This window comes from Schistosoma haematobium, chromosome 1, assembly GCF_000699445.3.
Source record: "Schistosoma haematobium chromosome 1, whole genome shotgun sequence".
NCBI classification, from domain to species: Eukaryota; Metazoa; Platyhelminthes; class Trematoda; order Strigeidida; family Schistosomatidae; genus Schistosoma; species Schistosoma haematobium.
Window position 1 is genome coordinate 2391045 of NC_067196.1, and position 13362 is coordinate 2404406.

At 36.5% G+C, this 13362-nt stretch overlaps 2 protein-coding genes across 3 annotated transcripts in view; one reads left to right on the forward strand and one right to left on the reverse strand.

Moving 5' to 3' along the window:
• The window catches only part of DOCK10_1 (Dedicator of cytokinesis protein 10), a 143257-nt gene extending 139000 nt beyond the window's left edge, over window positions 1–4257 (forward strand). Inside the window, exons 39-40 of the mRNA XM_051210284.1 lie at window positions 1738–1876; window positions 3324–4257. The gene's annotated coding sequence lies outside the window, so the exon portion shown is untranslated. The remainder of the gene's footprint in view (window positions 1–1737; window positions 1877–3323) is intronic.
• Window positions 4258–4469: 212 nt separating this feature from the next.
• Window positions 4470–13362, reverse strand: part of MS3_00002787 (uncharacterized protein) — a 51398-nt gene continuing 42505 nt past the window's right edge. For both annotated transcript variants that reach the window (XM_051210411.1, XM_051210410.1), the window contains exon 13: window positions 4470–8218. In XM_051210411.1, coding sequence (XP_051072907.1) covers window positions 8090–8218 — 129 coding nt within the window. In that variant the 3' untranslated portion in view covers window positions 4470–8089. The remainder of the gene's footprint in view (window positions 8219–13362) is intronic.

Below are 13362 nucleotides of genomic sequence, written 5' to 3' on the forward strand. Positions count from 1 at the left end.
TTTTCTTAGGAGGCCACACCCGGAGCCTTCGACTTAAGGGTCTGATCCCCAAGGCAGTAGAAAAACATCAGAAGATGCAGTTCCTTGATAACCGGTGACCGATAATTGGTTTATACACCATTTATTCTATCAGGATCCTGGAGCCCTTGTGCACCAACGCGGTTAAAGTGCCGGACATTCGCTTTTCGTCTTCTCAATTTGATAAACAACACTCCAGTGGTTATTAGGCAGTGAGTAGAACTTCTGTGGTAGTGACTGTATACGTGTAGCCATGTGAGGGCATTTCGAGAGTGAGAGGTGATTTTCCTCACTCTCGGCTAAGCCAGGGTATTTTGGGGCTTAACGTTTATACTACACTTCTATATTATTCTTTAATAATTAGTTAGTAATGGGAGGTCCACTGTGAGAATATACCTTCTATACTTGTTATAATTCTAGAAAGCGATTTGAATAGTAGGTTGAGACAAATCTAAACAAGATAGTCATATCAAGTTGTGACAACTCTTCATGAAATCAACGTCTATTTAACTAAATCATGTAAATAGGCTTGCATCAATTTGTTGGGATTCTCATAATTATCATAATTTAATGATTAGTAGAAATTCATTCATTCATTATCTTCTCTTAGATTATGAATACAGTGGTCTTGAGTGCTGTTAGAGGTATGAGAAAGTGCTATACTGTGATGCTGCAAATTAGAAGACAGCAAATTATCGATCGGACCAAAGACGCGCAAACACGTAAGAACGGCCAAGGGTTCTGATTGGCCCCGCTTCCCTGTCTAGCCCAGCCAGTTGAGCCCAGAACACAAGTCTCAGACTCTGAGTTATGAATCGTTATATTTCAAACACACTCTGCTTATATACCAATCAAGCAGACCACATCGTACCATAAAATAGAAAATAACATTGTACAATATTGACCAGTAGGAAAATGACACGTGAAATAACTATGACACCATCTCAAATCCAAGAAGAGCGTTAGACTTAACAGAATAATTTTTGGGATATTTTCCTGAATATCCCAACATAAAGGTTATCACTTCCCAGTTGCCCACACCACGGATGGGCTTTTTTATTGGTATCTGAAAAGGAAATTGGATTACAGGTGGTCTTAGAGACCCGAGGATAATTGTTTGAGGTCGGCCACACATGACCTTTTTATGAGTAATTTTTGTGTTAGCTCTGTACTTTTTGAGACCTTACCACCGGAGACGAATATCCGTGGGACAAGGCGAGGTGTGCATTTTTAGAGTCGGCCTTTTCTAACACCACCCTTCCTTCGAGGAAGGCAGAATTACTGTCATGCTGGTTGTCTGAAGGAAACACCTTACTGCTGTCACATCTCTGTACAGTCAGCAGTACGACTTCGCCTTCCGACCTTAGGTTTGTTGCTCTTAGTCTTACCGCTCTTCAACCAGTCTGTCTGACATGGTAGGAACTTGAGGAACGGTTGTTACAGATAGTATAACTCGGTTGCTTCATCACGATAGGCAAGCCCGACCACTACATCAAGGTAGCAACAACAGTCGGGTATTCTCTTAGATATTAAGTTTCAAAGTGAAGTGATACTTTTTAATCATCATTATATTATCCTGATTATTTCATCTCACTTTACTTTTAGGGTATGATATCTAGTTGTACTACTGATTTACTTATATGTTAGGTTTTGTTTTATCACTAATGGTATATTCTCATGACACTGTCTATTGCTCTTCTTTTTTCTCTTTATATATAGTGATTTCTTATCAACTTGTCTGGTACTTCTTACATATTATTACAATCTAATGTCAAGTGTACATGAAGCAAAATATCGTGCTATGCGTGATGCATTAGATCGTTATCGAGTTGATTTAAGTAATTTATTAAAAGAAGAAGTAAGTTTATCTATTTAATTTATAAATATATCATTATCATTGTTAAGAGTTGATTGTAGATATATGTAATTGACAGTAAATTCTACTTTACTTAACCTTTATATTCATTTATTTATTTTAACACATAGATATTGGTACAAGAAGGCACCAAATATATATGCGTCACACCATACTTGTGTGTGTGATACTGCCCGGGTGCCAGACCGAAGCAGGTGGGTTTTCTTAGGGGGGCAACACTCCGAGTCTTTGACCTGAAGGCCTAACCCACAAGGCAGTGGAGCATCGTAAGGAGATGCAGTCCCATGGTAGCCGGTGACCAACGATTGGTTCATACGCCATTTGTTCTTGCAGGATACTGGAGTCTATGTGCACCATTGATTTGGGATTCAGTTAAAACGCCGGACATTCGCTTTTCGTCCTTTCATTTTCGTAAACAATAGTATTTCCACGAGAAGGCAGTGAGTAGGACTTCCCTGGCAGAGGCTGTATACGCGTGGCCGTGTGAGAGTATTTCAAGAGGGAGTGCGGGTCCACCCCACTCTCAGCCATATCAGGGCATTTGGGGGCAAAAACCTCCACAAAGTATTGAAGAAGTATCACTTTCAATGTGTTTGTATTAAAGAGAACAAGGTGATTGATAAGATTATTCATGACTCTATGATCATAGACAATCACTAATTGTAACTGTTCAATCAGATATAATCAAAGTACCCATCATAATTTTCAAGGATGATTTTGAAATCTTTCAACAATTAACAAAATGAAAACGTTGATTGATCGAAATATTTTAAAGATTACTTCAAAGAATTATCGAATACTCCTTAATAAACTACTAGATCTATTATGATTAGTAATAAAACTCTCAATCATTTTCAAAGAGAGGAGTTTCCTTTTATTCTACACCCTAGAATGCATATCAATCTTGGCCCGGAAATGCTCTGGTACGGCCGAGAGTTGGGAGAGTCCGCTCTCCTTCTCGAAATGCTCTCACATGGCCACGTGTATATAGCCTCTGCCAGGGAAGTCATACTCACTGCCTTCTCGTGACAATACTATTGTTTACGAAATTGAGAGGACGAAAAGCGAATGTTCGGCGCTTTAACCGGGTTGGTGGACATGGAGAGTTCACCTAGGGGAGTTGGAAAACTTTCATTCCAAACCAGTGGTGCATATGATCTTCAGTACCGTGAGGGGAAAATGGGACTGCATCTTCTTACGTTGTCCCACTGCCTCGTGGATCAAACCTTCAAGTCGAAGGCTCGGGGTGTGGCCCTATAAGTAAACCATCTGCTTCGATTTGGATACTTGAGAAGTATCCCAGCCCTTACACAGATCAAATAAGATTTGTTTGGCGTATATGTATTTGGTGCCTCCTTGTACCAATATCTATGTGTTAAAATTAAAAAAAATCAATCTTACAGTTGTTATGTTTTGTACTTATTTCCAGATTATTGTTAATGAAAAAGAATTAAGAATTGGACCGAAATCTTCATCCTCTTCATCATCATCATCTTCAACAACATCGTCTTCATTCACAATGAATCATATTCATTGAATTAACCAACTACATTGAACTCTATTTCTTTTTTGGTCATCTCTCTTTCATCTTTATCCCATGAATAGTATATTTGTGTATACAGTGATAGGGTCATTGTTCCATTAGCGTTTTTTTTTTTTTTTTTTTTTGTGTGGAGTAAATTAGTTTTCTACGGGATAGAATTGCTAACCCTCATGCTTAACCTTCCTCTTTTTATCCAAACTTGGAATCGGTATGAACTCGAGAAGAACTACACACAGATAGATTTACATTGTTCATTAATCCAACTTAATTTTATTCAATGATCATGTATTTACATTCTTATCATATAAATTGAATAGAAAAATAAACATTCCAATTATAATTCACATATCGGTGTAATATGTATACACATAATGGGATATACTACTGATAGCCATCGACATATATGAGTAGTATATTAACACCAAACAGAAATAGCTTGTTTAATCTAGAAATTGTGTTGTTCTTCACTGTACTAGTAACAAATAATAGAAGAAGTCCTCTTTTTCTTTTCGAATCTTCTATTGAATACCTTTATTGTTTTTGAAAACAAACAATGTATTATGTAACTTGGATCAAATGTGTTTATGATTATAGATTATTATCAATGATGAGTATTCATTCAAATGCATTTCTATGTCAATTATTTTGATCCCTTCTTTTACTTTTTCTTCTAATTATTATGATCAATTATAATATTGTACACTATTTATTCTCACATAATAGATGTGGATGGATATTTTTTTTTCTGTCACCAAGTTGTATGTATTATGGACAATTATTTTGTAAAATAATGATATAATATAGTAATGATTATACTATATATATATATATATATATATATATATATATATTCAATTATGATTATAGAGTTGATAGACTTGTTGCCGAGGTAACAGTGTGAACGTTTACTTATATGATAAGTCTTGCTAATTGAATGCTATATTCAGTTCCTAAGCTATTCTCGTAAAACCCTCCCCCCCTCCCCTGAGTTAGAACGATACAACGATCTGAACATGAGAGAAATGGCTGATTGATTTATAAAGTTAATGATTAGGAAGTAGTCATTTATTCTCATTTATCTATCTACCCTAAAAAGTAACAATTAGTTTTATTTATTATAACACATAGATATTGGTACAAGGAGGCACCCAATACATATGCACCACACAAATCTCATTTGATATGTACGAGGGCTGTGATACTACCCGGGTGCCCAAACCGAAGCAGGTGGTTTTCTTAGAGGTTCATAACCGGAGCCTTTGACCTAATAGTTTGATCCATAAGTCGGTGGAGCAACGTCAGAAAATACAGTCCTATGGTAGCCGGTGACTAACGATTGGTTCATACGCCATTTTTTCTTTCAGGATACTTGAGCCAACCCATGTGCACCATTGGTTTGGAACCAGGGTTTTCCAACTCCCCTAGGTGAACTCTGCATGTCCACCAACCCGGTTAAAGCGATGGACATTCACATTTCGTCCTGTTAATTTCGTAAACAACACCCCCCTGTCACGAGAAGGCAGTGAGTATGACTTCCCTGGTAGAGGCTATATACGCGTGGTCATGTGAGAGCATTCCGAGAGAGTGAGCGGACTCTCCCAACTCTCGGCCGTACCAGGGCATTCGGGGGCTTATTGTGGGATTATAATGTAAAATACTGAATTTTACTACAAGAACTTAACACTTCAATTAGAATTGCTTTAGGATATTCTTACATTTTAACTCTATAAATGAGTAAACAGAAAAATTATCCCTTTTCTTCTTAAACATACTGTTGAAATCTATCTTACACACGGGATTGTGAGCTGAATCTTTTTAATGGGAACAAATAATTTTCCAAGTCAATCCATCTATCTATGAGACCTAATGGTCTTCTCGTATTGATTCCTTTCAGAATCATGTATGATCACTGTAGAAGAGTCTTAAACTAGAATGAAAAGCTTCCTGAGGCTCTTCAATTTTTCATGATTATCAAATAATATAATTTTATGGTGAAAAATTGAAAACAAATAACTTTGACAAGCTTACATGACTACTGAAGAATCAATTATACAAAGAGTGAAATATGTATTATAGATGAAATTGGATTATCCTTTCATCTAGTCATGAATGAAGATTACTGAATTACAGCTTAATAGTTTAAGTTATCAATGATAAATCTTGCTAATTGAACGCTATATTCGGTTCCTAAGCTATTCTCGTAACCCCCCCCCTCGCCCAAGTTAGAACGACACAACGATCTGAACACGGGAGAAAGTGCGCAAAATATACGAGAAGCAATTTACTCCAATGATTCGTTTTAGTAAAGAAAATATTAGGGTTTTTATAGTATTTTAGATGTCCTTGAGTTCCCCGAAATTTCTGGAATGCTACTCAACATAGTAGTAGTTAGTCAATCAGAAACCCTACATGTGACTTTTCACTTTCTTGATATTTCTGGCTAAACTTCAAGTGAACGCTGATTGGATAAAATGCTTCTCAGTGTTTCTTGAGGCTTTCTTGTCTTTTGCGAGAAGTTTTCTGGATCACCTCAACATGATAGTCGCAGATAAAGTTGCCCTCAAATGATGTGGTACGGCTGAGAGTGGGGAGAGTCAGCTCTGCCTTTTGAAATGTTCCCACATGACCACATGCATACAACCACTGCCATACAAGTCCTACTCACTGCCTTCTCGTGACAATACTATTGTTTACGAAATTGAGAGGACGAAAAGCGAATGTTCGGCGCTTTAACCGGGTCGGTGGATATGGAGGGTCCACCTAGGGGAGTTGAAAAACCCTGATTCCAAACCAATGATGCACATGGGCTGGTTTCAGGATCCTGAGGGAACAAATGGTGTATGAACCTATTGTTGGTCATCGGCTACCGTGGGAGTGAATGTCATGACCTTGTTCCACTGCCTTGTGGATCAGACCTCTAGGTCGAAGGCTCCTAGATGTGACTCCCTAAGGAAACCACCTGCTTCGATTCGGGCACTCGAGAAGTATCCCAGCCCTTACACAAATCAAATGGTTTATTTGGCGTATATCTATTTGTTGCGTTCTTGTACCAATGTTTATGTGTTTAAATGGAAAACTAGGTCCATAATTTCCTATTGACTACCTTCACCCACTATCTTATCTTAACAACAGTGCATGCAATAATTGAATCACCTAGACAGACTAATAGCCACATTATAACTTGATCGATAGGATTCAATGTACACTAAGGACCTGACACGTATGATATTGATCACCTCTACCCAGTAACTAATCAATTGTAAATGTACAATATCACATAACTTATCATTGAATTAGTTTGTATTATAGTCAGGCAGTAACAACGTAGAACTTCGTACGTACATACATCACTTCGAGTTACCATACCACATTAGCACAAAGATACAATTGTCGATTCAAATCCCTTAGTGGTAGAGGTAGTAAGAGTATAAGCAGTAATCGGAAAGATTAGGGTTCGTAGATGTTATTCAAAGAGTATAATCCAGTGAAATAAACTTGGGAAAAGAAAAAAGAGACAAGGAGGAATCAGAAGATTAGAATTTGGGAGAACACAAAGAGTGTATGCACCTGCGCTATTGCAAACGATTTTCAACCATATCATTCAAGGTCTCTAACCATCGGTTGCGATCATCTTGCGGTCCCCAACCAGTATGTATTATAAACTTTGAAGAATATTACAAACATTAACAAAATTAACTCAACTAACTAAACACATAAACAAATGTACGTCATTTGAAGATACATAGAATGGAAAGAGTAAAGTTTTTTTTTAATCATTGAAATGATTGTCATTATTTGAATAATTATTAATGATTGGTTATCATTATCGATTATTCTAGAAGTAATAATATAGAGTTAATGATTTGATATGATTGTCAATAGTATTCAGATAAGATTTATTCAAGAGGAAATAAAACAAATCAATAATCAATCATGTTCAAATCAAAGAATCGATCAAACAAACAAGTGATCAATATTCAATATCATTGAAATATCAAAGAGAAATGAAAAACAAAAAGAAACACCATCAATGATCTTGATTCGATTATGAATAGGATTCATAAAGTATGAATAGTGTATTGAATAAGAATACACAAATTAATAGAATGTTTTATTGAAATCTTTGAATCATATAGTAAATAATTAAGTTGTAGAAATATTCATTCATTGGCTTAGATTTGATGATTCTTTCGTTTCCATATCAATCATTCGTTGTTGTTGGTGGTGGTGGTGGTGGTGTTGTTCTCTTCGATGATCTCAACTTACTGACGTCAAGCATTTCTATTTTCGATTAACCATATACATACTACTTATATCTGTCAACATCAGTAGCACATACTATAATAATAGTTCTCACAAGTATACACTTCATAATAGCTGTTATACCCTACTATTAATAATAATAGTAATAATAATAATAATACGACATAGTTACCTGAATTCTAAATAAAAGGCACCATAGAAACAGAATAAGTTAAAACTATTATCTAAACAAGAAAAACTCAAGCGTAATCAGTAGCCAGAAAATAAAGATCAATCATATAAATAAAGAATAATTAGTGAACACCGTTAAGAATTATGTAATATCCTATTAATAATAATGATAACAAGAAACCTTGGTTACTTCATTAATACAGTATTCAATGATGAAATTATTCAATCATTGCTTTAGTAACTTTATCTAAACGACGTTGAAGTTTTTCAGCTAATTCATTTGTTGTTGTTGTTGTTGTTAATGATGTATCATTATTGTAATGTTGTGATTGATGAGGATTTGTTTCCTATACAAGAAAAAAAACAAACATACGAACTGATTATCCAATGAAAGTTGAAAAACATTTAACATTTAATAGTTGAAAACATGAGTCAATTGAAGAACTGTTTCGTCTTATTGTGGGACTCCTCAGCAGTGCGTATCTATGATCCCGTCCGTTCCCCGTGAAATTCGAACCCAGGAACTATCAGTCTCGCCCGCGAATCCCCTTCTCATAATAATCATCTGCTCACTGGTGACTGACTTCAAGAGGCATTTCCTGGAGTTCTAGTGAGAAGCAGTGACCAGTGGAGTACAACCAGGTCTGTTGTAACATATCAACTCACTGAAGACAATGGTGTACGTAGGAGCAATTTCGTGGATTGATTGAAGTTAAACATAAACACTGTTGGATACCGGCCAGCTCAGTGGTTTAATAGTTAAGTGGTCGTGCGCGACACTGATAGGTCTTGGGTTCGAATCTTGCGAGGCTAGATCGTGGATGCGCACTGCCACACAGGAGTTCCACATAGGACGAAACGGCCGTCGAGTGCTTCCAGATTTTCTACAGTGGTCTAGGTTCAATTGACTCATGATCTCAACTATTAAAATTACTATAATATTCACAAGTTGCAAACAAAGTCCAATGACAGATATTACGGTTGCTGGCAATAAACAGAGAAAAGAATGTACGTTGTTTAGATGTCGATTGACTGAACTACTAACCTTCTAACTGGCAACCACTCAATAATATGTTATCATCAGGTTCGATCAAGAAATAAGAAATGAGAAACTTGCTGAAATACTTTATGCTAAGAATTCTATGTTGTACCAGAAAAAACTCTAATATAGAATAAACTCATTCATAATAAATACTAACTATGATTTGAAAGACTCATTTAAATGATTTCCAACTTAAGGTCATATAAGTTCAACTAAATCAATAGAAAAACCATGTCATTTCTAATTGATTGATCATTGAGTAACGTTGGTTAATATCATATTTGTTTGAATTCTACCGATTAAGTTGCTATGTGACCATTACTCTCAGTGATTCAATATCATATATATGTACTATATTGGAATGTTGAATGCTTAAAAAGTAGTCAATACTATGATCAGTATTAAAAAAGAACAGACAGAACATAACATTGATCATGATTGTTTAGATATTTAAATGAATAAATTGTCAATGTAGCATCATTCTAATAGTCTAACTACAGAACTTCAGTATAAGTTTTTCCGGTTTTACAAGTAGCATATTGTGTGTGCTACAGATATTGATAGATATAAGTAGTATGTATCATCAATTGAAAGTCGAATGACTAACAGAAACTTAACAAGATCAAAGAACAAGAACAAATAATGATTAGTGTGGAAACGGAAGGGGTTTGAATACTTTTTTCTGGTTAGCGTTTTTTAGCGAGTTAGTTTTCTATAGGATGGAGTCGCTAACCCATGCCTAGTCCCTTTCCTTTATCCAGGCTTTGAACCGGCAGTAACCCCACAGGAGCCCCAGGAAGACATGAGAAAAATGAACAAAAATTGGATAGAACTAGAAAGAAAGGCCCAGGACAGAGTGGGTTGGAGAATGCTGATCGGTGGCCTATGCTCTCTGTGTTTGATCATTGTTGTCTCCGAAGGATTGCTGGTATCCAGTGGCAACACCATGTTAGTAATATAGAGGTTCGGAATCATGTGTTTGGGCACAGAGATGATAATTCAATTGGTGTCACTATCATAAAACATCGACTTCGATGGCTTGGACATGTTCTACGAATGTCGTCCCAGAGAATTCCACGTCGTGCATTATTTCCCGACGCTGTGATTGGTTGGAAAAAAGGAGAGGTGTTCAGTGTATGACATGGTGTCGGGGTATGAAAGAAAGCTGCAAAGGGCTGGCTTCTGTTGGTCCTTCACGACTCCCTGGTTGGGGTCCGAGAGATGGTTCAACACAGTGGCTAGAGACATTATCAGATATGGCTCAGAATAGAAGCCAGTGGCGATCCTGCTGTAACCTTCTTTTACCTTCTTCATAAAAAGTGGCTGTAACTTCTTTAAATGAAAGAATTCTTTCCAGTTGTATCTTTCTGTTTCCCCCATTATTATTATTTCAGTGGTCTTGAGTGCTGTTAGAGGTATGAGGGCGATTATCACTTCCCGGTTGCCCACACCATGGAAGGGTTCGTCTGAACGTACGTGAAAAGGAAATTGGATTAGAGGAGGTTTTAGTGACCTGAGAGTGTGACCACAGTACCCAAGGGACAACTACTTGAGGTCGGTCACACGCGACCTCTTCGTGAGTCATTTTCGTGTTAGCTCTGTACTTGTTGAGATCTTACCGCCCGAGACGGATATCCGTGGGATAAGGCAAGGTGTGCATTTTTAGGGTCGACCTTTTCTAACCCCGCCCCTCCTTGTGGGAAGGCCGCACCGCTGTCATGCTGATTGTCTGAAGGAAACACCTTACTGCTGTTACACCTCTGTACAGTCAGCAGTACGACTTCACCTTCGGACCTTGGGTTTGTTGCTTTTAGTCTTATCGCTCTTTAACCGACCTGTCTGACATGGTAGGAACTTGAGGAACGCTTGTTCCAGACAGTATAGCTCAGTTGCTTCATCACGATAGGCAAGCTCAACTACCATGTCAAGGCAGCAAAAACTACTTCTATGAATCCGCTATTCATCTTGCTGTGCTAATGCGGTATGGCAACTTGGACCGATACATATATGTGCCTGGTCTTACGTTGTAGCTGACTGACTGATTATTATTATTATTTCACTACCATACACTAACTTGTGGTCGTTATCGTTCTTTGTTTTTCTTTATACACGCATCTAACATTCTTTATCTCTTCGCATTCTCATTATTATTGTGTGGCGCATATGTATCTGGTGCCTCCCCCCCTTGTACCAATATTTATGTGTTCAAACAAATAGTGAAAAAAAAACATAGAGGAGTCAAGCACACACAAAAAAAAGAACAACAGAACTTTCAATTAAACTGCACAGTTTACAAGTTAACTAATTATTCAATTCCATTTTTACCTATGACTGACATGTTAATCTATACTTGAATATACACCCTAGAGATTAGGCTACTTTTAATGTACATAATACTGAAACAGATGATAAGAGAGAAAGAAAGAGAGAATAAGCCTTGGGGTGAATGAAAATACATGTGATTAGTTGTTATTTTTCATACAGATGAATCATGCCTATCAGTAATTGTTTGAAATAGAAGATACATTAGATCTAAACAACTGTTCAATACATCAATATTATTCAAAGATATACATTGTACAGTATTTAAATATATAACTGATTAAATTACTGGTTGATATTCCAAGTAAGTAAGTAAGTAAGTAAGTAAGTAAAGATGAATGATAGCAAGCAGTGAAACCTAAGACATGCGCTTCATCTTATTTGAGACTCGTCAGTTGCATATGCCTGTATTCTAGAGTTGATGTTCACTCCAAGACTCGAATCTAGTACCGTTTACTTGAAACGCTATCATGTTATCCACTTAGCTATTGAGTTCTAATATTAGCCACCATTATCTCTGATTACAATGCTTGTAACTTAAAATATTCCACATAGGATTCAAATATGCCAATAAAAGACTGATCAATCTAAGTCCTGAACATCAATGAAAAGTTTCAAACAAACAATAGAAAAAAGGAATTTTCCAACTCCCTTATTCATTGATATAATCAATCCATATACACAGTAATCAACCATTGTGATAAGTATTATTCATATTACACTTTACAATTGTCTATAGGCGAATTATCGAAGTGAATAGTAAACAGTTAAGTGTAATAGTATGCTTCAGATTATGTTCATTATATGCGTGTAGACAGAAAAAACATGATAATTATTGTATGTAGACCTAACATCTTATATGGAAACAGAATAAATTATATCGAATTAAGATTTCATTGCATTATTACTAGTCACAAATAAACCTATTGAATCACAGACAAGTTTTAGATACTTTCAGAATAGCCGAAGGTCAGGAGAGTCCACTCTCTCTCTCTAAATCTTCTCACGTGGTCACACGTCTACAGCCACTACCACTGAAGTCTTACTCAATGCCTTCTCACCACTGAGGTGTTGTTTACGAAATTGAGAGAACGAAAAACGAATGTCCGATGTTTTACACGCGTTGGTGGATATAGATGATCCACCTCGGGGAGTTGGAAAACTGATTCCAAATCAATCGTGTACATGGGCTCCAGTATCCTAAGGGAACAAATGACGTATGAACCAATTATTGGTCACTGGCTAGCATTGGAATGCATTTCCCTACGTTTCTCCACTGTCTTATGAATAAGGCCCTCAGGTCAAAGACCCTAAGAAAACAACCGGCTTTGATTTGGGCACCCGAGCAGTATTCCAGCCCTCACACAAATCAATGATAACTACCACTGGCCTCATTGTTATTATGTGGCGCATATGTATTTGGTGCCTTCTTGTACCGATATTTATGAGTTCAAATAAGTAAATAATAAATAACCTTCAGAATGTAAAGATTTCGTTTCAAAGACAATTTGGACTTTCAGTTATAAGAAATAGCATATTTTTTTGTCTTCATAGTGTAGTCATGACTATATTATCATCTATTTCAAATTACTATCTGAACACTTATATGAGCAGAGATAGATGGCGGCTAGCAGTGGAATCTAAGACAATCGGGAAGATACAAGTAAACAATACCAAGTGAATCTGAACACCGTTAGATAGAGAAAACATACACTTGAAATGGTGTTATTATCATAACATTTATGTGCACATTTTACAAAGAAGCATTTCATTCATAAGGGGGATTTAATGAAGACTTTAGTAGTTTAATAGCTGAATTCATGAGTCAATTAAAGCTAGACTACCATTGAAAACCAGGAAACACTGGATAGCCGTTTTGTCATATTGTGGGACTTCACGTGGGAAGTGTCCGTATCCTAATGAAGAATAAATGAATAGTAACTGCTAGGATCTATTTATAGACAGGACATGGTTATGAGAGAAAAACTAGAGTTGCCTCCAGGCTGCCAGTACTGGTTAATGCATCATTGGCTTGGCACAATGCCAAAATCATATAAGTCAGTGTTACAATTGGAGATTTAGACAAATGATAATCAATAGGGCATAAAGAATATAATAGAAAGAAAA